This window comes from Myotis myotis, unplaced genomic scaffold (genome assembly GCF_014108235.1).
Source record: "Myotis myotis isolate mMyoMyo1 unplaced genomic scaffold, mMyoMyo1.p scaffold_m19_p_3, whole genome shotgun sequence".
NCBI classification, from domain to species: domain Eukaryota; kingdom Metazoa; phylum Chordata; class Mammalia; order Chiroptera; family Vespertilionidae; genus Myotis; species Myotis myotis.
In genome coordinates, this window is record NW_023416335.1 from 198,913,271 (window position 1) to 198,939,810 (window position 26,540).

The following is a 26,540-nucleotide window of genomic DNA, read 5'->3' on the forward strand; positions in this document are numbered from 1 at the left end:
ACCAAAAGGTTGCTGGTTTGATTCGCAGTCAGGGCACATGCCCAGGTTACAGGTTCAATCCCCAGTAGCGGGTGTGCAGGAGGCTTATGCTAATCAATGTTTCTATCTCTCCCTCTCCTTTCCCTCTCTCTCTAAATCAATAAAATCATATTTAAAAAAATCACGTCTAATAATATATCAGATGTTAGATTTTATCATTCGGTCTTATTAATTTTTTGTCTTGTATATTAGACATTTACAAGAACCTGGGCTAAAAAAATTTTCTCCAAAATCATCTAATTCTTCCTCTAAATAGCATCAAATCTTTTTAAAAATGTCTCAGGAATTCTTTGCTTGTATTAGGTAATAGTTTCTGCCTTCTATAAAACTGTATATATCTTGAGACAGAATTTTCTGCTTATAACTAAAAATTTGTCTATGTGTATAACTACATTTTAATTTCTCATTTTTAAGTTTGATCTCTTTAGAGTTGTTTTGCATGTAGTATTTTGCATATAGTATTTTGGCTTTCTTATGCATATTAAATAAATAATATTAATCATTAAACATAGTGATATGAAAAAAATATACTATTTATTAATAGAATATTCTAGACAGTACAAAGTACAGTCGTACCAAGTACTTAGATACCTCATCTGTAGATGAGAATGATAATAGTACCTAACTCATTGGATCTTTGTAAGAATTAAATAGGTCAGGTAAAAAGCTCAGAACAGGACTTAGCACATAATTAGAACTGCAGCAAACTTAGAAATCTTGTCTGTTAAAGGTGTTAAATGCCACGTTTAATATAAATTTTGAGGATATTTCACTTCCGTGCCTTGTGTTAATATCCATAATACATTACAAAAGAGCTGTTCTTATTATCTTAGCCATCATTGGCACCATCATAAGCTTTTTTTTTTTTTTTTTTTTTTTTTTAACTTGGGGTGAAGCATCTTAGCATTTACCCCGGGATCAAATAAGAGTTCTGTACTCCCGGAAGCTCTGTTGTGTTACATGAAATGTGTCATGTCTAGCTGGGGTCTCCAGTTGTTAGACAGAAGGTGACAACGTTGTGGGGCATGGCCTTTCCCACGTAGGTGAAGGAGTCACCCTGTACAGTTGACCATGTAACTAGATCTGCCACTATATCTGGGTTTGTTGGACATTAAGACTTCTCTCTCCACCGGGGGTGCTTTTTGCAGGTGGGGTCTGACTATTTCTGTGATAACCACATAAAGAACGCTCCTCGATCACATGTGGATGCAGTGGGTGATTGATTGAGTGCTGCTGTGTTTACTGCTGTGGAATTTTATTTTTATGACCCCACCTGGCATTGGCACTGTTCTTCCTCTATTTTTAAAACGTTAGTCAATGTGAGGCCCAGTATGCCTTGGGCAAGGCCTTTAAGGAATTATCTGATAACCCTATAACCACCTAAGAGTGATGTGATTGTGGTGATGGTCCGCCGAGGAACAGATCCCCGGGGAAGGCACGAGAAGGGATTAAATGAGGAAACTGTTAACAATTCAAATCACTTTGGCAATAATTTTCTTTGGACCTGTGCAAAGTTTTTAAACTCCTTCCATTTGAGTAAAGGTTTCCCCACACCATTCTGCCATTCAACCGCCATTCGATTCTTCCTTTAAAGCATGTGAGAATGGGGGTAAAGAGACAAGTCATCAGATCTTAGCAGAAGGTCTTATTTCACCCAGCCCCATGTTTATAGTGAGAAGCTATTTGTTGCAATGTAATACTAACCACCTTTTAATCCTCTTCCTGTGTAGAATGACATCTTGAGTTGAAACATTCCTAATTAGAAAGACTTAAGAACAAGCTGACTAGGAGAGGGGGAAAATAAATCCTGTGGCTTCAGTGAACTTCCATCAAACTGAATAATGAGCCACTGAAATTTTACATACTTGATGCACAATTAAGTGACTCTATTCAGAACCTTAGAATATCATCTTTGGCAAAACACAGGCACAGTAAATGAATACGGATTAAATTGATTGAATCATTCTGAATAGCTGGATTCTCTGGGTAGCTACGGGTTTTTATTCTTGAATCTTATTATTTTAAACAATTTGGATAGAGACATGCCTAAAATGTAATATATTACTCCTCGCCTTTTTTTTTTTTTTTTTTTTTTTAACCCTCACCTGAGGATGTTTTTCTCATTGCTTTTTAGGGAGAGAGGAAAGGAGGGAAGGAGGCGGGGGGGAGAGGGGGGGGGGAGAGACATCGATGTGAGAGAGACACATTGATTGGTCGCTGGGGATTGAACCTGTCACCCAGAAACCAAACCCATGATCATTCAGTGCGCGGGCTGATGCTGTAACCACTGAGCACACCAGCCAGGGCAATTACTCCTTGCTCTTAAAAACAAAGTGCAATGGATATAATTTAACTTTGTCTTAAATTATAGGTATGTTATTGTACCACGTGAAACCCTGAGAGCCCAAACTATTTGCTTTTGAATTAAATAGGCTCCTGTTATTTGTATTTAGAATTTGTGTCCAATTTTTCCTAGATTTCCTGTCTCATCCCTTGCTGGGAGGCTGCCGTCTCCTTTTTTTACTTTTGTCAGTCAGTATGTGGAGCTGCCCTTGTCTTCCCTTTGTTGTTTGCTCTGGACCTCAGACCAGGTCACTGATCTGGTTGAGTAGGGCCTCACTAAGGAGTGTCTGCAGGGTACCTAACACATCACATTTAAGGAGGCACTCACTCTCAGGGTTGTGCCAGAGCAGTGTCAGTGCCTGTGAGTGGGTGCCTCCTTAAAAGTTAGTCCCTGGGCACCTGGCCTGCCTCACCCTGGTCCCTCCCAGTTCCTAGACCAACTGAGGACCTGGGTCAGGGGCTTCTCTTGTCAGGAAAGCACTTGAGCTCTTAGTGCTCAGAGCTTGAGGGGCTTGAGGAGCTTGAGACAAATCCATTTTGCCCTTGGGAGACCCTTTTAATTTGCTGCTCAGCAGCTGTTGTCTGCGTAAGTGAGGTTGCTAGATAGCTGAGTTCTGAGGAGAGGTGGTACTAGACAACATTGACCTTTTGTCTCTATTATTGCCCTAGGAAAGTGGTTATTACCCGCAAATCAATTTATGACTTTGACTGCTTTATTTGTTTTATTAATCAAGGCTACAGATTATTCCTAAATGAGCCAAATGACATGCTTATTTAAAAGAAAGAGAAAAGCACACATACAAAATACTTTTTAAGAAGATTTGCAATAAATTCTAAACATTTCTTAAACTTTTTGGTTTCAGGTCCACTTTTATATTATTTATAACTAGTGACCTGGTGCATGGATTCATGCACATTAAAAGGAAATTAATCAGAAGGTGGCCGGCAGGGTGGGACTGGGCGAGAAGGGCCGGACATGCCCTGGAGCCAACCTCCCACAGTCCCTTCCCGGCCGGCCGCACCTGGGTGGCTCCGTGGCTCGAAAGGCACCTATGAAGTGAGCAGGGGTCCCTCTGGCGGGTGAGGTCCCTCGGCCTGGCCTGTGAGGATCGGGCCAAAACTGGCTCTCCGAAATCCCCCGAGGGTCCCAGAGTGCAAGAGGGCATTCTGCAAAGTTGCTGTCCTACAGGGTGTGAAACACAAACGCAAGTGTGCAGTAAACCAGATTCAGGGCCGACAGTGCCCCAGCAACAACATAACCCATGGCCTAAGGTGGAATTGCGTGGCCCTATGAGGAATCAGGCTCCTTCCTCTTTGGTTTCACCCAAGAACCACCACTGCCAAGTCACTGCAGCTCAGCAGGTCCTGCGTTGAGCATCTGCCCCCTGGTGGTCAGTGTGCCTCATAGCAACCCATCGGACAGAAGGAAGGACACTTAGCATATTAGACTTTTATATATATAGACTAGAGGCCTGGTGCACAAAATTCATGCAAGAGTAGGCCTTCCTTCCCCCAGCTGTTGGCACCGGCTTCCCTCTGTCACCCAGGACCCAGGCTTCCCTCACAGCACCAGCTTCGTCTGGAAGGACATCCAATCTAATTAGTTTATTATGCTTTTATTATTATAGATAATTAATAAGAAAATGAAAAAACATTTATTTTGCTCATTATATCTATCAATATTTACTGTACTAGGAATTTAAATTGATAACAATTTTACAACACAAGAATACACAGCACGACTTCTATTAGCTGTTAGAGAATCCTGTCTTCACACATAGATTCTATGGAAAGGTTACTGCATATATGAGATTGTGAGTGAAAAGGGCAAATAATGTTTTAGCATTATTTTAAAAAATAGTTTTGTCCTCATGGGGTCCCCAAAGGGTCTCGGGGACTCTTGGGGATGCCAGACCATACTTAGAGAATCACTGTTATGAATCAATATAGAATTGCCTCTAAAAATCTGTAATTCCCTTAAATGTCAAGGTGTAAAGTGTCAAAATGAATAGAACAGGAGACAAAGTAAGCACAAAACTATAAAAACATTAGATTAAACAATAATTTATGCCCAAAATCTATATCACTGATGCATAAGGCAGTAGAAATGTACTGTTGTTTGTGTTTGCTGATTGTTTTGGTGGCATTTATGATGTATATAATCAAAACTTCTCTAAGAGTGATGGCCACCCCCATGAACAATATTTTATTTAAAAAAAAAATATATATACATATATATATATATATATATATATATATATATTGATTTCAGAGAGGAAGGGAGAGGGGAGAGAGATAGAAACATCAATGATGAGAGAGAATCATAGGTCAGCTGCCTCCTGCACACCCCATACTCTCGGGATTGATGCAAACCAGGCATGTGCCCTGACCAGGAATCAAACCGTCATCTCCTGGTTTATAGGTCAACACTCAGTCACTAACCCAGGGGTGGGCAAACTTTTTGACTCGAGGGCCACAATGGGTTCTTAAACTGGACCGGAGGGCCGGAACAAAAGCATGGATGGAGTGTTTGTGTGAACTAATATAAATTCAAAGTAAACATCATTACATAAAAGGGTACGGTCTTTTTTTTCTTTTTTTGTTTTATTCATTTCAAACGGGCCGCATCCGGCCCGCGGGCCGTAGTTTGCCCACGGCTGCACTAAACCATGCCAACTGGGCTGAACAATATTTTATATTAATACATTCACTGCTGTTCTGTTGTCAAGGCATAGGTAGTCCAGACTGCTACTTGTACAGAGTGCAGACCCCACTATCAGCAGGGGATGCACCTGCCAGTGTTTATGACATATTTACTCTAAAAAGAAAGATAACTTCCTATACTACTAAGAGTGACAGAGCAGGAGTTGGCCAGACAGAGCCTTATTCATCATAATGTTTGCAATACAGAAGGCATTCACATATTTTATTTCAAACCGAGAATTTCACTTTAAGAATAAGAATAATAATTAGGATAGCATACAATATTTTGCTGTACCCCAAGTTACCAAAGGATGGCTTTAGCATGTTTATTTTAACAAAAAAAGTGACAAAAAGAAAACCACAAAAAAGACCTAGAATCCTGCCACTCAAGGATATATTACTGTTGTTATAGGTTCTTCCTGTCTTTTCTATGCCAACATAGCATATTATATGATGCAATTGTGCCCTTCATGCTTTCAAAAAGCTAAATTAAATTGTGTATGAGGTCCCATAAAATATTTTTTAAGCAGGTCAGGCAATGTATTTGAGCCAGTGAGCCCATGGGAAGAGGAGAGCTGGGTTGTTTACATCATTTTGGTGTAGAGACACTTACATATGGAGAGGCAAGTCAATGCCTCTTTTTTTTTTTTAATATATTTTATTGATTTTTTACAGAGAGGAAAGGAGAGAGACAGAGAGTCAGAAACATCGATGAGAGAGAAACATCGATCAGCCGCCTCCTGCACATCCCCCACTGGGGATGTGCCCGCAACCCAGGTACATGCCCGTGACCGGAATCAAACCTGGGACCTTTCAGTCCGCAGGCTGACGCTCTATCCACTGAGCCAAACCGGTTTTGGCTCAATGCCTCTTAAGACTTCAAATTTCCCCCCCTTTAATTTACTGACCATGGATCCCTTGATCACTGGAAGCAGAAAGGGAGGCCAGTAATGGAGTTACTGGGTTCCTAGCCTTTCAGCAGCAGCACGGAGGCCACATGTGGGCTGACTATTTAATAGCTGCCACCAGTGCCCATCAATTAGAATGCCCTGGCACTCGCTGTGCGGGCCTGCCATTGATGGCATACCTGTGCTTTTTACAGTAGGTGGTCATAGGAAAAATCCACCATAAATAGCTCGAGCCCTTTGAAAGCATTTCAGTGTTGCAGAGGGAAAGTCTATATCTGTGAACCAGACAGGATCAAAGAGCAGCAGCGCTTGCCAAAGGGGGAAGGAGCTCGCTTGACTTGCTGGTTCAGAATCCAATTCATTTTCACATTGTCCATTAAAATATTTCCTTGGGCTTAACTTTTTGAGTGTCTGGTTTCTTCTTTTTGTTAAAAATGAAAGAAAGAAAAGTTTAAAAACAGCAACTTACAGCCTGGCTGGCGTGGCTCAGTGGTTGAGCTTTGACCTATGAACCAGGAGGTCACAGTTCGATTCCTGGTCAGGGCACATGCCCATGTTGCGGGCTCAATCCCCAGTGTGTGGGGCATGCAGGAGGCAACCGATCATTGATGTTCCTCTCATCATTGATGTTTCCCTTCCTCTCTCTGAAATCAGTAAAAAGATATATTAAAAAAAATAAAAACAGCAACTTATATATCCCTGCCTCTTTAGTCCATCCTGTTGGTCTGCTTTCTAACGGAGACGATGGGATGATGGGAGGGAGGCAAAGAGCCACATTTCTCACCTGGCAGAGAAGTTGCGTGGAATTTGCCCTTTGGCTTTTGAAAAAGCAGAGCTGTAGTAGAACCTCACCGGAATAAATACCCATTTGCTCTAAACCTTAAGAGGAAGTGCTCAAGAGCTTCCCAAGGCCCGGTGCCTTCTGATAGTCACAGCAAGGCTAAGCTAGTTGACAGCGGAGGTGGCAGGCTTGTCCATGCTTGTCTGGGGGGCTTTTTGCTAAGAAATGCAGCCCAGATTTTGAAAGGGGGGATTCCTTAGAAAGGCAAGGGGTATACTGTCATTGATGGCCAAAACTCTAGTCCTAATTGCTCTCCTGCCCTTGTTAAGAAATGGAAGAGGTGTTGACAGTAAGAAATATGAGTGATGGGGTTGGGTGAATGCTTGTGAGCATACAGCCAGTGGGAGGGTCACCAATGGGAGACATAGTGTTCCCTGTGGGTAAGACAGACGAAGAAAGCTGCCCGTAGAGTGCCAGAGGCCAGTTTTTCATTTCCTGGCAGTGCGGGGAAGGGCCTTTTGTGCGGATAGGAACAGGCTGCCAGTCAGCTATATTTATGGAGCAGCTGCTGTGCAGACTTTGAAAAGGAGGAGGGGACAGGCCTTGTCCTCAAGAAGCTTGTGATCAAAGAGAGAAGAAAGCTCTCCACTTACTGTAAACCCTTCGCATTCATGATCGCATTTGAAATGGAGGGGACTTGGTGAAATTCAGGGCATGGTCTGAGCCTTGTCACTCTAAGTGTGTGTCAGGGACCAGCAGCATGAGCATCACCTGAGAGCCTGTTAGAAATACAGAATCTTGAACCCAGAGTCAGAATCTGCACTTGACCAAATCCTTATAGATGATCTGTCTGCACACTGCAGTTTCAAAAGCATTAGAGGGGCCTGGAGGTGGTGAGTTTTGAATATTTTGAGAGAGCAAGCTACCTCGAAATATTCCGTTCAGTGAGTAAATTGGTAGAAAGGGCAGTTCATTTACCTGTGAGCTTCTTAAACACTGGCATCTCATCTTAGCCTCATTTATAAGCGCCGCTGTTCTTATTAAATTCATATGGGAGCTCAATGAATTCCAGTTGCATGGGTGCTGCTTCCTACAGCCCCTATTCAGTGGGATCCTGTGGAAATTGCTGTGAATGAATTATTGTTATAGAGACAACCAATGAATTTTGGGAGCATGCAAATGATTATTAGAGGAGTGGGCAAAGCTATGGACAAAGTCAGAGACACAGATGTGAATTAAAGTAAGAGAGTTTGTGGCCCTGAGACTTACCTGCAATAGTTTGTGTTCAATCTAAGTCATGTGCAACTTGGCCTTCGCTATTTCTGTTTCCCCATCTCTCCAGGTTTAAGACAGCTGATATTCTTTGTTTCAAATGCACTGAAAACTATTGAGAGTTCATTTTCTTATCTTTTCTGTGTCACAGGATTGATTGATAGAGTTATTTACATTGTGCACACTCTACATAATGCATGTAAATGTCATCAAAATCAATTATTACCATTTTATAGTAGGAGAGTGAGAGTCCTCTGTTCGGTTCCCAGATGCTTCTCCCCTCCCACCCCAATTTCAGACGTGTTCTAGAACATGACGCAGCCCACAGACCTCAAAATAAGGCCAATCCCTAGCGGGTGGCATGTGTGGAAAGACAACATGTGTTCGAGTAAAATTCTGATAATGATGATGATAACCAAGAAGTGATAAAACCTATACAGGGTGTATCATGATTCCTGCCCCTGCAGGAACTCACTCATTGCTGCCAACAACCCTTGAGATAATTTCTGCTATTATTTCCATTGCATAGGAGAGGAAATTAAGGCACGCTCTACTCCTACAGACAAGGCAACATCCACAAGAGGCTATGTGGCCATGACAATAATAACTGCTAAGCGTCCAAAATGGAAACCATCCTCACACGCCACGATATTTTGAATTTAATTAAAAAAAAACAATTTGCAATGAATATTATAAAAATAGATATATTACAATTCGGGTGTTCTTGAATATTTTCAGCTGAAAATTCTTAGGAAAAATGATTTTAAAGTTGGTCAGAGCTGCCACTTAGGGAAAACATTTTTTTTTTTTATAGACACATGTAGCCATGTGGGGAAGGTCCGCCGCTTGTGTCTATAGACGCTTATGGCCTCAGTTCCTAACTGCAAAGTGGGGGTAATTATAGCACTGACTTCATAGAGTTGTAAAGATGATAAGAATTAATATACACTAGGTCCTACGTGTGGGGGTGCCAAAAAGTGGTTGTGCTTTATTTATTCCTTCACTGCTGTAATGGAGTTTCTATGGTTTTAAGAAGGAGAAGTTCTAGCTCTGCCTACCCACCAGGTAAGCTGCATTTTTCTGTTTCTCCTTCCTGCAACCTTTCTAAAAATGTACCAGCATATATATCCTATGTTTCTGTTGTTCTGACTCTCCGGTAATGACCCATGCTATGTGGATTTCTCAGAAGTTGAATTAAGCCCTTTAAATTCTTACTTTGTTTTGATTTGGGGCATTCAGACACGGTGGAAATGGAGAACTCATATTCAGGGCACATTTACAGTTTTAGTGTCCAAGACGATTTACTTTTATTTATTTGATTAGAATTCACCCTTGGCCTTACTTCCAAAACAGGATTTTAAGTAACTACAGTTTCCCTTACAAAATAGGCCTTTGTTTACATAGATGCTGAGAAAGTATGGCCAATTTGATAGTTTATGTGCAATCACCAAAGAAGCCCTTCTTAAGTTTTTTTAAATCAATTTACTGCACACTTAATGTGTTTTTGGCAGTAAAATGAGGTACCAGGGAAAAAAGAAAAAAAGTGAAAGATCCCTGTTCTGATTTTGTTGTGAGGGAAAAGAAACATAAATATACAAAGACAACTGAAGATTAATGAAAAATAACCTATACTAATAATAGAGGAATATGCAAATTGGTGGGACACCTTCACACAACGACCAAACAGCAGGCTGCGTGGGGCAACCAGGCTGGCGGGGCGGGAGGGGGGGCAATTAGGGGCGACCAAGCCAGCAGCGGGGGGCAGTTAGGGGCAACCAGGCGGACAGAGGGGGCAGTTAGGGGTGATCAGACCAGGAGAGGGGGCAGTAGGGGGTGACCAGACTGGCAGGGGGGGCAGTTAGGCATAACCAGGTCGGCAGGGGGAGCAGTTAGGGGCAGTCAGGCTGGCAGGCAGAGGCGGTTAGGGGTGATCAGGTAGGCAGGCAGGTGAGCAGTTAGGAGCAAGTGGTCCCGGATTGTGAGAGGGATGTTGGACTGCTGGTTTAGGCCTGATCCCTGACAGTTGTACATCCCCCGAGGGGTCCTGGATTGGAGAGGGTGCAGGCTGGGCTGAGGGGATCCCCTCCCTTGTGCACAAATTTCATGCACCGGGCCTCTAGTTAATGAATAAAGAATGTATTATGATGTGGTCTAGAATTCCAAGAAAATAAGGGAGAGGAACAGAATGGAATAATTAGCTCTGAGAAAATAGGGAGAGGGACAGAATGTAATAATTAGATCTGAGTGTCTTACGAGAAATGTCAAAAAGACAAATCAAGATTACTATCAGACAATAGTGGTAATAATTATTGCTGTAAATTACAGAGCTCTATCTATATGCCAGGAACTTTACTGAGCATTTTAAATAGGATTAGCGCCCTAGGAGGTCATTTTTCTTATTATTCTTATTTCACAAATGGGGACACCAAGCTGATAGAGATTAAGGAATTGCCCAGGTCACACAACTAATAGGGTGTAGAGTCAGGGTTTAAAAACCTAAGTCTATCTGACACAATCCCACAAAGAGAAAAACACAAAAGGTCTGTTGGGAAGAAGATCATCACTGAAAGGTCAGAAGGTGAAGAGAGACACCAGCTCTAGAACAGAGGAGCCGCCCGGAGGGAGAGGGAGGAAGTGGCTGCTGACAGTGGCTTTGAATGCTAACCTCAAGGGCCTAGACCTAACCAAATAGGTAACAGGACCCTCTCGTGTAGAATGACAGGATGAAATCCAGTTTGGCCTAAGTAATCCCTGCAGCTGTGGGGAAAAGAGACTGAAGGGAGCCCAGTTGGTGTGGCTCAGTGGTTGAGCATTGACCTATGAACCACAAGGTCATGGTTAGATTCCCAGTCAGGGTACATGCCCAGGTTGCAGGCTTGATCCCCAGTAGGGGGCGTGCAGGAGGCAACTGATCAATAATTCTCTCTCATCATTGATGTTTCTATCTTTCCCTCTCTCTTCCTCTCTGAAATAAATTAAAAAGAAAATTTTTAAGAGACTGGAGGGAGGAGAAACTTGTCTGCAGAGAGAGCCAGGAAGAGGTCCTCAGGCAATGGGCAACAGAGATAGCATGTCAAAGAAATGGGCTCTGGCTCTCAGTGTTCTGATATCCATGTGCTGAATCAGCTCACCGAAAGCTGAGAGCTCAACATTAGATTTCCACCTCTGGACTCAGAACTCTGAAAATAAAATGCTTTGACCCTGGGCTTTGTCTTCTGGTTGCCAATGGCACTCAAGATCCTGTCTATGATGTGGCGAAGAAAGATGCCATCTATGGAACACGTGTCTTTCACTGTATCTTTAAACCACATTACATCCTGTCATGTTATCGTCTGCTAATCTGAAAGGTTACATGTGTGGTTTTTTTGTTTGTTTGATTTTTAGAGAGAGTGGAAGAGAGAGGGAAAGACAGAGAGAAACACTGATGTGAGAGAAACACATAAGATTGGTTGCCTCCTGCACCCACCCCGACCAGGGCCCGGGCCAGTGAGGAGCCTGCAACCAAGGTACATGCCCTTGACCGGAATCGAACTGGGGCTCTTTTAGTCTGTAGACCGATGCTCTACCCACTGAGCCAAATTGGTTGGGGCTATATGTATGTTTTTCTCCATTTAGTCATTTTTCCCTACCTTATTACTAAATAGTAATATATTTATATGATCATCTCAATGAAAATCATTTTTTAATTTTGATTGGAGTTTATACCCGGCACAAAAAAATTAGTGATGGAAGAAGACGTTGCTACATCCTGGCAGCCCTGCATCTCTCCTTTCTGGTTTCCTGTTGCCATGACATCTGGCCCTTCTTCGGTGCCCACTTCTATTCGCCCAGACTGACACAGGGCGCTTGGCCTGCACATAGAAATGACTCTTGGGCCACACCGCCTGTTGTGAGGTATCTCTTGGCTTGGAAAGAGCCACTTGTGGAAAAAATGTGAAAAATCCTAGATCCAGACAAAGATAAAACTCCCAGGATCCCAGAAAGTGCCTATAATATAAAAACTTTGCTTTGATATTTGTCAAGAAGAAAATAATCGCAAAAGAGATTGCCTTCGTTAACTGCATCTTCCTGCGCTGGAGGAGGAGCAGCTGGTCCTCTCGCGCAGGTCACTAATCCCCAATCCTGGGCATCCGCCGGGATTCAGCAGGGGAAATTCTATGCCTTTTGGTCACGGGGTGCGCCTTTAGAGACTTGGACATAGAATGTGTTTTAACAGAAGTTCCTTTAGCAGACTTTACCGCAAGACTGCTCTATAATTCTGGATCTCTAAAGCCAGGTATAAAACCTCAAAACCAGAGCTCTAAAATCTTTGGATAAGTGTAGGTGGAAATCTACTCCGGGCATATGACTCTGCCACCTGGATCTCCATTTCACCTGTGCTCTATCCATCACTAGTCTCTGCCACCTCCTGGAAATCTATACAATACCATTTATTTTTTATAAAAAAATATTATTTTATCTTATTTTTTATTTTCATTGAGTTCAGGGAGGAAGAGAGAGAGGGAAAAAGAAATAGAAACATCAATGATGAGAGAGAACCATTGATCAGTTGCCTCCTACACACACCCCCACACTGGGGATAGAGCCTGCAACCCGGGCATGTGCCCTGACCAGGAATCGACCTGTGACCTCCTGGTTCATGGGTTGATGCTCAACCACTGAGCCATGTTAGCTGGGCTATACAATACTATTTAGATGCTCACCCCACACCATACACCAAAAGGCAGCGTGTCTTGGGCCTCTTGATGCCACAGGTTGATGTTTTACCTGCTTCATCCCTCTTGTTAGTACCAGTAAGATGACAGCCTAGACTTTAGTGCAGCCAGGGGCTATGAAAAGTAGCTCTGTGTTACAAGAGCCTAGCACTTACGTTACTCTTTTCATTTCTAGAAAATGAAGTGCCGGCCCCAGCTCCAGCCCCACTCCCGGGAGGTACGTAAAGACACTCTCTCACCCATTTGGGCTGCAAATCCAGAATGTCTCTCCTGGCATGATTTGGCCTTCGGTGAAGCTGGGAGCTTTAACTCCTATGGCGAAGGTGGAAGGCCACAGTTGTCATGGGTTTATAATAATAACAATACATTGTGTCTGTATAACCCTCTCACGTTTATCTAATTTAGATGACACGTCATATACTTGTAAAACCCTTCGAATTATGCCAAAATTGTAGTTGTGCCAATGTTTTAGTGTTGTGGAGGCTGGGCCTCTGAGGGGCTGATGGCTTTGCAGTGCTTTCTCACTTAAGCTCAGAGCAAACAAAACACACATCTTTCTTGTGAGAGCGGAGAGCAGATTTCACCTCGGTTCTGGAAGATCAGCAGCCCCTTTGCAACTTGAACTCTGCCACCATCAAGCACCTCCAGAAACTCCTCGGCGAGTTTCTAGGAAGATTTGGTGGCCTGGGTCTCAACATCAGAACCAGTTTCTCTCGTTCTTAGTATCCCGTTGTCCACCAGGTGGCAACAAGAAAACAAGGAGTCAAGAGTTCCAGTGAACTTGGCAGGTAGAGGCAGTGCTCAGTGACACATACCAGGTAAAGCCAGCTTTTATACCTACATAGACCCAAGGAAGAGAACAGGATGGAAAGGACTGTCGGGCCTGAGTGGAATGTTAAACTCCCAGCATGGGTCTCCAGAATCATTTGTCTACCATGCAAATGACCCTCAAGATAGAGGCAATGTGCCCTCTCCTATGAAGACATCAAAGTGCCTTCCCGCATCTCTTCCTCCTTGAACAGGATGAGAAACTGGCATTCCTTAAAGAATTATTCACACAGACTGTAGATACAGAGAATAAACTGATGGTTGCCAGAGGCCTGGATGGAAAAGGTGAAGGGATTGAGTGGTACAGATTGGTAGTTATGAAATAATCGTGGAAATGTAAAGTACAGCACAGGGAATAGTCAATAACATTCTGATAGCTATGTGTGGTGCCAGGTAGGTAGTGGAAATATTAGAGGGAACACTTTGTAAAGTATAGGATTGTCTAACCACTATGCTTTACACAAAGTAATATTGAACGTAAATGGTAATTGAAAAATTTTTGAAAAAGAATTATTCACAGGGTATTCACCATGTGCCCAACTCTACCCTAACCCTTCGGAAGGATACACGGCTCTCTACCAGATTCTTATTGATAACACTGAACTGGATGCAGTGGAGAGTTCTTAGAAAACATTTCTGTGTATTCAGTGCGCTTAATGCGACATAGAAAATAAAACACAGACAGAGAACAACTCAATAAATATGTTGAAACATGAAACAAAACTCAAGGCAGTAGTGATTTAATGCATGTTACTTGAGTTGAGAGCGTGGTGTGAAGACAAGCGTGGGAGGACACTGTAGACCAGTCCAGCCTCGTCAAAAGCAGGAATTGAATAAGACCTTAGTTGCTAGTGATCTTTTTGCAATTAAATGTGTAAGGGGATTATGAAGTTCTTCCGCCCTGGAGATCATTTTCTGGAAGACAGTTTGAGAAATCTAACTGCTTACAGAAGCCCCTTTGTCCAGCTAAGAATACCAGACCACATGCCCCAAACCCTTCAGTAGTATAGAAGAGTATTGCTACATGTCAAAATGAGTGAAACAGGCTCAGTGCCATGAATTTAAACAGGGGTGAAATTAAGTTTAGTTTTCTTTCAACCAGTATAAATGTGTGACATTCTTCTTAGGAACTTCTCCTTTGGTATATTTCCTTCTTGCACATACAGAGTTATTTTTGCCAACATTGTGTACATTGAGAACCTACAGGCCATTGCAGACATAACCTTTCCTTCTGTTCTTCAGATCAGTAGCTGTCACTGGGTCACTATAAAGTTTCCTTTATTATGCCATATTTCATAGTCATTGCACAATACTGACTTCCTGTTGCTGAAACAAGTCTCCTATGAAACTCTGCTCAAAGTGTCTTTATTAGTTAACTAAGATTCAGATCTATATTCAATAAAAAAGAGAGAGAGTTCTTGCTTGAAAGAATTCCTTTCTTACATGTACCACAAGTCAGACACCATTTGAAGGTATCTAAACTAATGTGGTTTTGAACAGAGAGAAATGCCAAGTAGATGGTCTCCACTGATAAAATATGATTTTCCTGCTATCATATTGTACTATTGGCACTCAACTCAACCCAGAAGATTAATATTTGTCCCAAATTATTTTCTTTGAAACTATTGTACAATTATGGATTTTATACCCTGGCTATATTATATTATCTATATAATAAAAGCCTAAGCGAGTGTTATGGTGGAACGACCAGAATGACCGGTCACTATGATGCACACTGACCACCAGGGGGCAGATGCTCAACACAGGAGCTGCCCCCTGGTGGTCAGTGTGCTCCCACAGGGGGAGCACCACTCAGCCAGAAGCCGGGCTCCTGGCTGGCGAGCACAGTGGTGGTGGTGGGAGCCTCTCCCACCTTTGCGGCAGCTCTAAGGAGCAGTGAGCCAAGTGGTAAGGAGCAGCGAGCAGGCGGGTGGTAGGGAGCGAGGGGTCCCAGACTGCCAGAGGGCACAGGCCTGGCTCAGGGACCCCCCTCCCTCAAGTGTATGAATTTCTTGCACCGGGCCGCTAGTAGAATCATAATAGTGTAATATTATTTAGAAATAAAAACTATTAGAACCACTACATGGACCAAACATCCTTAAAAAGTCAGTAAGTCTCTTGTTGGGATCTACAAGGAATTGACCCACATTTATAAGCACCATGCGTTAACCAGTTGAACACTGGAGCATGATCGATGTTTTATATTCTTCCTTGCCAGCATGTTCTAACATGAACCAAGAGCTGAAAGTATTTTAACAAAATCTGTATTATGTTTCTACATTCACTTTTTCCAAAAGTGATCAGATTAATTACCTTTATAAACAGTTGAATGTAACTCTACATTAGACTCCCCAAATTCACCATTCCTGTACAGCATAATAAATGAATATTAGTATCATTTATGATCTGCCTGTTTTCATTTAACCCCCCGCCCCGTTGCCCATCACACAATAAAATACTTTCCTTAAGACACTTTAAAAGTATGCTTGTTGCCCTAGCCCAGTGGTCAGTAAACTGTGGCTTGTGAGCCACATGCGGCTCTTTGGCCCCTTGAGTATGGCTCTTCCACAAAATACCACGTGCTGGCACGCATGTACAGTGCGATTGAAACTTCGTGGCCCAAGCGCAGAAGTCGGTATTTTGTGGAAGAGCCACACTCAAGGGGCCAAAGAGCTGCATGTGGCTTGCGAGCCGCAGTTTGCTGACCACTGCCTTTGTCTCAGTGGGTAGAGCATCAGCTTGAGGACCAAAGGGTCCCAGGTTTGATTCCAGTTAAGGGCACGTACCTTGGTTGCTTTCACGTCAATGTTTCTCTCTGGCTTTCCCTCTCTCTTCCACTCTTTCTAAAAGATCAATGGAAAAATATCCTCTGGTGAGGATTAACAAACATAAACAAATAAATAAAACATATAAATAAATAATTTTTTTTAAATGTTGCTTGTATTTTCCACACAGAACCAAATAAAGAGAAGGAAGCCGGAACTGCACCAGCAAAAGGTGAGTGAAGGGAGGGAGAATGGGGCTGAATTCAATAAAATTAGAAGCAGAAAGAAGTCAGTAACAGTTGCCAGAGGGGTTCCATGGAATTTCTCTGCATTATCTTTCATCAGCCCGGTTAAGTGAGCCTTGTTTTCATCTTATCTGTACAGCCCAGTCAGTATAATGGCAAACGGTGCTTTGGTCCATTTTTATTACACACATTTCTAAAAGAAAAACAACAACGATAAAAAAATATATATCACAAGCACTTGTTGAGATGCCAGCAAGTTAATTGGTAGTTTCTAATTTCTAATGTGCATATGAAGGAAAAGGGGTGTCTGGTCTTCTTGGGATTACACCAATTTGGAAATTCATCTGGATTGCCCAGTTTTTCTTGAATTGAATGTTTTCATGTCACTGTGCTAAACTGTTCTAGGTTTCACTAGTAATTTTGAAGGCCAGCATCTCATTTTGTAACACTATGTATTCATGTAGATTTATATGATGACATAGAGATAGACAAGACACCTTTAAGCAAACATCACATTGCACCTTACTGATTTGGAAACTCATTTATTTCTGCAATATTATTGTTTTTTACTTTATATGTAGATAGTCTAGTTTTAAACAATGAGTAATCTTTATTACATGGACCATGAAATACAAATTCTTTTGTGTCCCTATGGAGGAAGTCATTGTCACTTCCGACCATCTGTCTTAAGTTAAGGAGTATTAGTTTTCTACTGAAAACAGTTTTCATGGAGGCAGATTTGACAATTCTGCTTTATATGTTTGTATCATGACTTATATATTCATTATTATTTATATAAGGAGTGGCATAGTTTAAATTTTGGAATAGCCAATTATTTCCTGACTACAATAAGACCTTTTTCTTTTCTTCTGGACACGACTCCACAAATGTTAAGTATCTTCGTTCTTACTATGTTATATTTCACTACCTAATTCCTATAATATTATTGTCTTCTATACCTGAGTAAAATACCTTTTTCTTTCTTTCAGTACATTGGACAACTTTTCTTCAGCTAACTTGAACTTAGCGCTCATAAATGAACACATAATGTTGTTAGTACACTCTCTTTGTCCTTGACCTTCGGTGGCTCCCGTGGATAGTAACATGAATATTAATCCTGGCTACATGAGACAGTCTGAAAGTTATTTGCTTATGGAATGCAGACAATGCAAACTCCTAGAACTCCTTCCATGAGATGGGTTCAAGGATGTTTGGACATCTGGCTGAAGTTATTGTAACATTATTCTCTACAAAGCTGATGGCATACACCTCTGTTTCCAAATTTGGAAAGATGTTTGAGCCAGGTTGTAAGGCTCAACCAACAGAGCAGATGATATAATCCCAGAGGGCAAGCTGTCAAAGTTTAAACAAAGCCTGTGCTTGACCCTTAATGTGAAAAGTCATCCAATTATATTTGTGTGTTTAAATGAGAAAATGACTTTCTGTATATTATGGTCAATCAACCAAGCAAGCAGTCAACCAATCAACAAAAACTCTTCTTTATGGAGAACACAGTTTGATGAAAGAGCGAGACCAGATGACTAGGGAGGGAATCCTGAAATTAGTAGCCTTCCCCCCCCGCCCGACATTTGCAGAAGTTAAGCAAGGCCATGGTCATATATAGTCACATGCCCAAATCCATAAACTGCCATGTATCTATTTTCTCTACATGCCTAGGAAGAAAATCAATTTAGGATAGAAGGTGACATCCCTAAATAAAGAAGGTAGGTAAATAAAAGTCGTTTCTAAATACACAAACCTTTCAACTATTACCCACTTTCATCAAGGACAGGAAAATTTCAAAGAAAATACTTAAGCAAAGAATAGACACAATAAACATTGCTGTCTGTATGGCTGTGGTTGAGAAAGAAGATGTGCATGAGCATAAGCAAGATTGACAAGTGCAACAGACCTCTCCTGCAGCATTGACTAGAATGTCCTTCCCTGCCCTTCACCTCCCCAACCCTCCGTCCATCTAATTGATTTTTAACCCTGCAGCTTGGTTTTACTCCTTTATATAGCTTTCTCCTGACTTAAATCTCCCTTCCTCCTTCTGACTTCTCTTGGACCTATTGCCTCTGTTGTTCAATCACTATTTTCTCCACTTCCTCACATATTAATGGTTCATTTATTTCCCTCACAGGTGTAAGCTCTTTGACAGTCAGGCACCATGTCTTACCACCTCTTTGGGCCCCTCATCTCATTTTTACTAGTTTCTGCCAGAGAGTCACACAAGGCAATCTCCTAATAAAGGAATGAACACTTGAATTTTCGTGCTGGCCTAGCTGCTGATCCCACAGACAATGGTAATCTAGATAGATTTTTATTTCTATTTGCTGGGCAGGATGATGAATACCCCATGCATACTCTTAATAATGAGGTTTAGAATGAGACAATGACGCTGTGCATTGAGTGCTCAGAACAGATAGATGATGTACAACCAACTCACTTAAAGCTATTGAAAATGGTCATGCCTAGATATTAGTACATTTTCACACTTAATTGGTCCCCTATCCAAGCAGTTGAAATATATCCAGTTGATAGCTCCAAGACTGCCTGCCAGGGTCCAACCCCAGCAGGTCCAGGGGTTCCCAAAGGCGTAGACGGAGTCAGCGAAGAAGGAAGGACACAGAGACAGTGTTCAGTTGATCAGCAGCCTAGCCAGGATCTCCAGCCAGGATCTCCAGCCAAGTTCTGGTCTGGATCTCCAGAGAGGTTCTGCTCTAGATCTCCAGCGAAGTTCTGGTTAGGATCTCCAGCCAGGTTCTGTGTCCATGTTCTCTTGCTAGGTTCTCCAGCCAGGTTCTGTCCAGGTTCTCCAGCCAGGTTCAGTCACCAGGTTCTAGTCAGGTTCTCTTGCCAATTTCTGTAGTCAGGTTCAGTCCAGGATCTTTTGCCATGTTCTGTCGCTAGGTTCTGTGTCTAGGTTCTGTGCCTCTTGGTTCTGTCTTCTAAGTTCTGTCTCTCGCTGTCTTGTTACATCTATATTTATACCAGTTGATTCAATCCTATCAATCTCTATTACAAAGATTAGGGCGTTTCTTATCTCCATTCCAGGGAGTAAAGATTATGTAGCTTAAGCATGATTGTTCGTAGTTAAAGTGATTAATTACCTGCCTGGCACTTAGTTGAGGGGTTTTATTCCCTCCCTAACTTCAGGGGAAAATCCCTACCTGGGGAAACAACCTTTCTCAGAGAGGAGACCTTGGTTAAAACACATAGTGCCAAGAGGTGAGCAAACATTTTAAGAACAGTATGCCATATATGCCAGGTCCTTTGAAACAGCAAGGATGGACCGTCTCCCGGCAACTGCCACTGTTAAGAACATCATTCATACCAATGCAGCCTTAATATCCCAGATTGCCTGAACTGTTATGCAATAGCCCGGAAATGTTCTGAACCTTTTTATGTAGCTGCAGAATATTGTCTGGTTCTGATATCAATCTTACAAGTAATGCTTGTGGGTAGATGTGCCAACTTTTCATGTTTGCCAAGAGTCTCTGTTTGGGAAACAGCTGATTTCCCAGAACAGGGTTTCACTAGTTGTTGATTTGCTTGTTTGCCTCTCGACTTTTCCATCCAGCTATCCTGTTTCTTAATACTGCCCACTTGTCCTGGAATTGAGACAGTAGAGATGGCAATTTGAAAAAAAAAAATGTGTTTAACTAAACAGCAATACCAGAATTTACATGTGTAAATCCCTTTAAATCACCGGGAGGCATTGTCCTTATAAAAATAAAGCTACCGTGACTTAGAATTCTTCCATGTATTCTGAAAGAATATGACAGGTGGCAAAAAAAAAAAAACACAAAAAAACGGTAAAGTACATATTCTCTTTTTATACCGTCAGTGGGCCAGAGAACTGTCTTTTAGTCTAACGTTCATTTATTCAGCAAGTGTTCAGAGGCAGCTGCATACCAGGCCAGAGTCTAGTGCTGGGTCCTGCCCTCCTGGAGCTGACTTGGGAGCTTTAGAGGAGAGAATGACCATCGACAGAATTCAGTGCATTTCAGCTTTGAAAGCAGACAGTTGCCATGGAGGGCCATGTGTAAAGAAGAATGTAGGTGTTTAAATGGGATTATACTTTTTTATGGTCAACCAACATTGAATCCATGAACATAAAGTAATGAGACTGACTCTCTTCTGTGCCTCAACAATGGGTTCTGTGGCAAGTGTCAAAACTGGTTGGCCCTGTGGGTGGTTGCAAATGTGCCAGCAGCATTAGAATCAGAGATTACTTTGATGGTCAGTACTCATTTTAATGCCCAAGTTCTGATATATATTTTTTAATTTTAGTTTTTGCATCTTATTAATGTATAATCTGTATATTTTTTGGTAAGCCTAATTGGAATAGTTACTGCCTTTTGATAATCATGGCAAGAAAAGTAAAATCTTTCTTTTCCCAGTCATTACAAATAACTTTACCACATAAACTATTGTAAATGAACCCTGTGCATATTAAAGAGCTCACAGAACTTGAGTTGAAGCCTCTTTCTTTGGGAATGAGAGTGATTGGCAGAGGAGGAAGTGACTCAACAGAAGTTCCAGAAAATTTCTCCTAAATAATATGATCCTTTTAATTTAAAAAATGATTATATTTTTCTTAATTTAGGTCTCTTTACATCTGCAATAACACGATCTTCATGCTTCTTACTAGCATGCTAAAATTTTTTGTGTAATTTTACCTTTAGGTATCAGACAGCCATCTACTAAAATGTCTCTGTGCTTTATGTGTCTTCTAACTACATATTTCTTTGTGAAGAAGTTTGTTAAAAATTAATCTCACCATGGTTTTCTCTTAAAATATATATATTTGTTGATTTTAGAGAGAGGAAGGAGAAGGATAGAGAGAAACATTGATCAGCTGCTTCCTGCACGCCCCCTACTGGGGATCGAGCCTGCAACCCAGGCATATGCCCTGACTGAGAATTGAACTGGTGACCTCTTGATTCACTTGTATTTTAATTTTATAGGCTTTTTGGTCTTTATTCTAAAATCTCAACAATGATCTCAAGTTTGTTTTACATAAAAAATTAATGTAGAGAGGCAATTTAAATCAACCATAGGTAGAAGTTATTTTATGCTTAAGAGAGTGTGGAGAATTATAAGAATGTAAATATCCTATTATCAGTGGAAGTCTCTCCCTCAAATTTCAAATTTCATGCATATCCTCCAAAACTCCCATGTAATATGAGACTAAATTCTTTCTCTCCTTTCCAGACATTCTTCTTTGGGAATTTCAGTTGCTTAAAGAATCATTTTTACGGTTTTACAAATGCTATTTTCCCATGACTTGAAGGCAAATAAAATTCTGCTTTGGTGAATTTCCCTTCAGTGTAGCTAGGGAAGCTAGCGCAGCTGCTCTAGGTCCATGTCTTCATGTTGCTGTATCATAAAGGACCAAAAACAGATGCGTATGTTTTCATCATCATTGTAGTCACTTTTTAAATAGAAAAACAAAGAGAGAAACGGTGACTTAAATTGTATATTTTTTTGCTTTGTTTTCTTTGAAAATGTTCTTTGTATGATGCCATACCTTTCCCATGTGTGTTGTTGAATTAGGCACAACCCAAAAGATTTGGATATTCAATTCCCCTTCTAGCAGTAGAACCTGTTTTTCCATGGTAACCAGATTTAACCAGGCAACTTTTTAAGAATTTTAGGTCAGGATCCCTAAATCCTAGCTACATTTCCTAATCTAAAGGAATGTCAGGACCAAAGTTACATTTATTTATTTATTTATTTATTTATTTATTTATTTATTTATTTATTTATATTTTTAAATTGATTTCAGAGAGGAAAGGAGAGGGAGAGGGAGATAGAAGCATCAATGATGAGAGAGAATCACCAATCTGCTGCCTCCTGCACATCCCCCTACTGGGGATTAAGCTGCAACCCGGGCATGTACCCTGGCCGGGAATTGAACTGCGACCTCATGGGTCATAAGTCAATGCTCAACCACTGAGCCATCCTGGCTGGACCAAAACTACTTTTCAAAGAAGGGAAACAGTCAACTTGTCCATTATATTTTCTAGCACTTTAGTAAATTTGGAAATGTATGTATAAGAAATCAAAAATTGTCAATTGAGCAGAAATTGCTGTTTGGAAGTAATATTGGATCGTCTAGAATTCTGTGGTCTGCAAACCGCGGCTAGCGAGCCACATGCAGCTCTTTGGCCCCTTCAGTGTGGCTCTTCCACAAAATACCATATGCGGGCGCTCACATACAGTGCAACTGACTCTTGTGGCAGATGCACAGAAGTAGGTATTTTGTGGAAGAGCCACACTCAAGGGGCCAAAGAGCCACATGTGGCTCGCGAGCCGTGGTTTGTCGAGCCGCAGTTTGCCGACCACTGGTCTAGATCATTTCATGACACTCTGAAGCTTTGATTTAATATGTGGTGTCTTAATAGTCTAAACTAATTGTGTATGCCCATCCAAATAGTGTTAATATTTAGTTGACATCAAAACTATTCATTCATCAATATTTTGCTTATCTCTTCATTTTAGTTTTATGAAAGTATGTGAATATTCTTCTTAATCATTTAGCATCCCAAACAATTAACTCAAGGATTCATTATACCCTGTGCACAAAGCAAACAAATACCCACAAAACCTATTTAAAATGAAGTGTTCATTTGACTCAAAATGGTTCTAATTTCTATATAATAAAGGAAGTTCCTTTCTAGGACTTGGTTGAGTTTGAAAACTTATTTTTTCAATAATTTTTACAGGACTTTAAATCAAGATTCTTTAAGTAGTTCAGTAAATAAAAGTCTTCAAATAAGTTATAAGAATAAAATATTAATATTGAATTAAATTTATGGAAAATATTTTTAAATTACCAGGTATTTCATTTTTATGTAAAATTTTAATTATCTAAGACTTCTGAACTGTAGAATTCTGCTGATAGCTCAGACATGCCTATACTTCCCCAAATGTACCATTTTGTGGAATGTTCATGGATATTCCAGAAGGAGTCAAACGAGAACTAGTTTCGGAAATATTAACTGCTATATCATTTCTTGTCTCCACCCCGACTGCTGGAGCATATTAGCACACTGACAGCTTTGAGATGTCCGTAATAAAAGCACACACACAGTACAATAGCATGGAAGTATTTAACTTTATTTAGCCTAACATCTTCCAAGCTTCTCTGACCACAGAAAGCTTCCTCTGAAGATCCTGAATCTCACAGTATCCAGCAAGTCACCTCGTGCGTTCTGAAGATATAACATTAAGGTTCCTGAATATTATTATCCTAGTTATTTTGTAAAAAGTAATAATATATATCTTTGTTTGACAGTCTTAGAAATTTCAGGCTAATAAATACTATTACTGTAAATATGCTAATAAATTATACAGAAATGTGCTATTTTATCTTAAGGAATCTTTTTTTTTAAATATATTTTATTGATTTTTTACAGAGAGAAAGGGAGAAGGATAGAGTTAGAAACATCGATGAGAGAGAAACATCTATCAGCTGCCTCCTGCACACTCCCCACTGGGGATGTGCCCGCAGCCAAGGTACATGCCCTTGACCGGAATCGAATCTGGGACCCTTCAATCCGCAGGCCGATGCTCTATCCACTGAGCCAAACCGGTTAGGGCTCTCAAGGAATCTTTTAAGGCACTTTATAATTAGCAGTCATGTGCATGCATTTGCTGAATCCTATTTTATTTTATTATTTTGTTTAACTATATTTTTATTGATTTCAGAGAGGAAGGAAGAGAGAGAGAAACATTGATGAAGAGAGAATCATTGACCGGCTGCCTCCTCCAAGTCCCACACTGGGGATCGAGCCCATAACCTGGGCATGTGCCCTGACTGGGAATTGAACCATGACCGTCTGATTCATAGATCAATGCTCAACCACGGAACCACGCCAGCCAGCCAATATTTTTAAAATTATACAGCATTGACCAACACTAATATAATCTTGAGAAAGTTCTTATAAAATTTCTAAAATAATTATTGGTGAAGTTAATAAGTATGACAGATTGATTTATATTAGTTAATGTTGACTTTTGTTTTCTGTAGAAGGGAAATTAATCATGAGGTTTCAGGGTGGGGGGAGTATGTTTTTAAACAATACACATATGCTTTGATGTCTGTGTCCAAATGATCATGGTGCATGAATTATGCCTCTCATTGATGTTAGCTACAAAATGAGAACTCGAAAATCACCTCCGTTGTGGATTTCATCAAGATTAAAAATGTTAGTATCCTAACCTACAATCACATAAAACGCTTGCATAGAGTTCCAATTTTTAATTTACACTTTCTTTGAATTATCTTACTCTCTTACCCTTTTATTTATTTTTCTCTTTTGCCCAAAACACTCAAATTTAATCTTTCAGGTGCCAAGTCTTCTAAGGCTTACTCATCAGTTCAAAGTGTTTCGTGTAGTTTCTCCTCCTCTTTTTCAGATTTCTCTCTCCTCAGGATACTTGGGATGATGTCCTTTTCTCCCTGACTTTGTGTGCCTATTTCTTGTTTCAGATGAAGAGGAAGCCTCCCCATCTTTTGTCCTGCCTCCAGGTTAGGATGATCCCAACCCCCTCTTTCCCCCACTTTGTAATTTATTATTAACTTGCAGTAAAGGAAAAGAAAAGACAGAACACCTTGATGAGACAAGGTACAGAGCAGGACGTGTCAGAGCTAAGAGGAAAAACGATGGCTTTAATGGCAATTTTGTATTTTTTTTTAACATGAGAACATTTTTAAAAAGAGTCTTCCTTTGTGAAATAAATGAGATGCATAAATCTTGGATACAAATTTTAGGGGCAAAAATATTTGTCTTTCATTTGTTTGTTTTTTTAAATATTATTATTGGTTTTAGAGACAAAGGGAGAGGGAGAGAGAGAGAGAAACATCAATGATGAGAGAGAATCATTGATTGGCTGCCTCCAATCAATGCACACCACCTACTGGGGATCGAGCCCACAACCCCAACATGTGCCCTGACCCAGAATTGAACTGTGACCTCCTGTTTCATAGGTCGAGGCTCAACCACTGAACCATGCCAGCTGGGCAATCTTATTGTTTTTTATTTTGTTTTTGTTAATTCTTTTTTTTTATTTCAGAGAGAAAAAGAAAGGGAGAGGGAAAGAGACTGAAACATCAATGATGAGATAGAATCATTGATTGACTACCCCCTGCACGCCCCCTACTGGGGATCGAGCCCACAACCCAGGCATGTGCCCTTGACTGGAATCGAACTTCAGTCCACAGGCCAATGCTCTATCCACTGAGCCAAACCGGCTAGGACTCACTGTTTTTTAAATAAGACATCTTTTTAGAGATGCTTTCATAGTTGAAGCTCTGCTGATTTTCCATCCAAGCCAACTTCTAGTTTTTTTCTCCCTATTATCAGAAGAGGGTTTGGGGGACCCAAGGAGGTTGCAGTCAGCACTTCATTGGCACCCCTTTCCTCTTGCATCATCCAGATCACGCTTTCCTTTCAGGTTTGGGTAGTCGGGCCCTGGAGAGAAAAGATTCAGGTGAGCAGATGCCTGGAACAATCACTAATGACCTCATTTCTTGAAGCTGCATTGATTCTAATCTTTGTTTTATTCAGTTTGAAGCTCTGATAGCCATCTTTCATTACATTACATTTCTTACAAGAAAACTAATGTATTGAGAAACAATTAATTTTGCATGATACATATACACAAATTCAGGAATCTACCTATGTACACCACAGGTTGTTTTTTTATTATTATTATAACTATCATTTAACAAATACAGAGAGATTAAGAAACTTTTAATATCTCCACTTGGAGAGTGCTGAAGTTAGATAATAATTCACATTTTTATAGAACTTTACATATAGTTGATAAAACACCTACAGATGCATCCTGCCAGCTGTGCTACAATTCACTCATTCAATAAATTTGTGTTGAATGCCTACTATGATCCCACTATAGGCTTCTTAAGG

General features: G+C 40.8%; 1 protein-coding gene across 11 annotated transcripts in view; it reads left to right on the forward strand.

Moving 5' to 3' along the window:
- Nucleotides 1–26,540, forward strand: part of MYBPC1 (myosin binding protein C1) — a 90,372-nt gene that overhangs the window by 8,268 nt on the left and 55,564 nt on the right. For 9 of the 11 annotated variants that reach the window (XM_036300828.1, XM_036300833.1, XM_036300835.1 and 6 more), the window contains exons 2-5: nucleotides 12,937–12,978; nucleotides 16,545–16,586; nucleotides 25,103–25,141; nucleotides 26,068–26,103. In XM_036300828.1, the coding sequence (XP_036156721.1) occupies nucleotides 12,937–12,978; nucleotides 16,545–16,586; nucleotides 25,103–25,141; nucleotides 26,068–26,103 (159 nt within the window). The remainder of the gene's footprint in view (nucleotides 1–12,936; nucleotides 12,979–16,544; nucleotides 16,587–25,102; nucleotides 25,142–26,067; nucleotides 26,104–26,540) is intronic. The other 2 variants (XM_036300826.1, XM_036300831.1) reach the window with 2 other exon arrangements.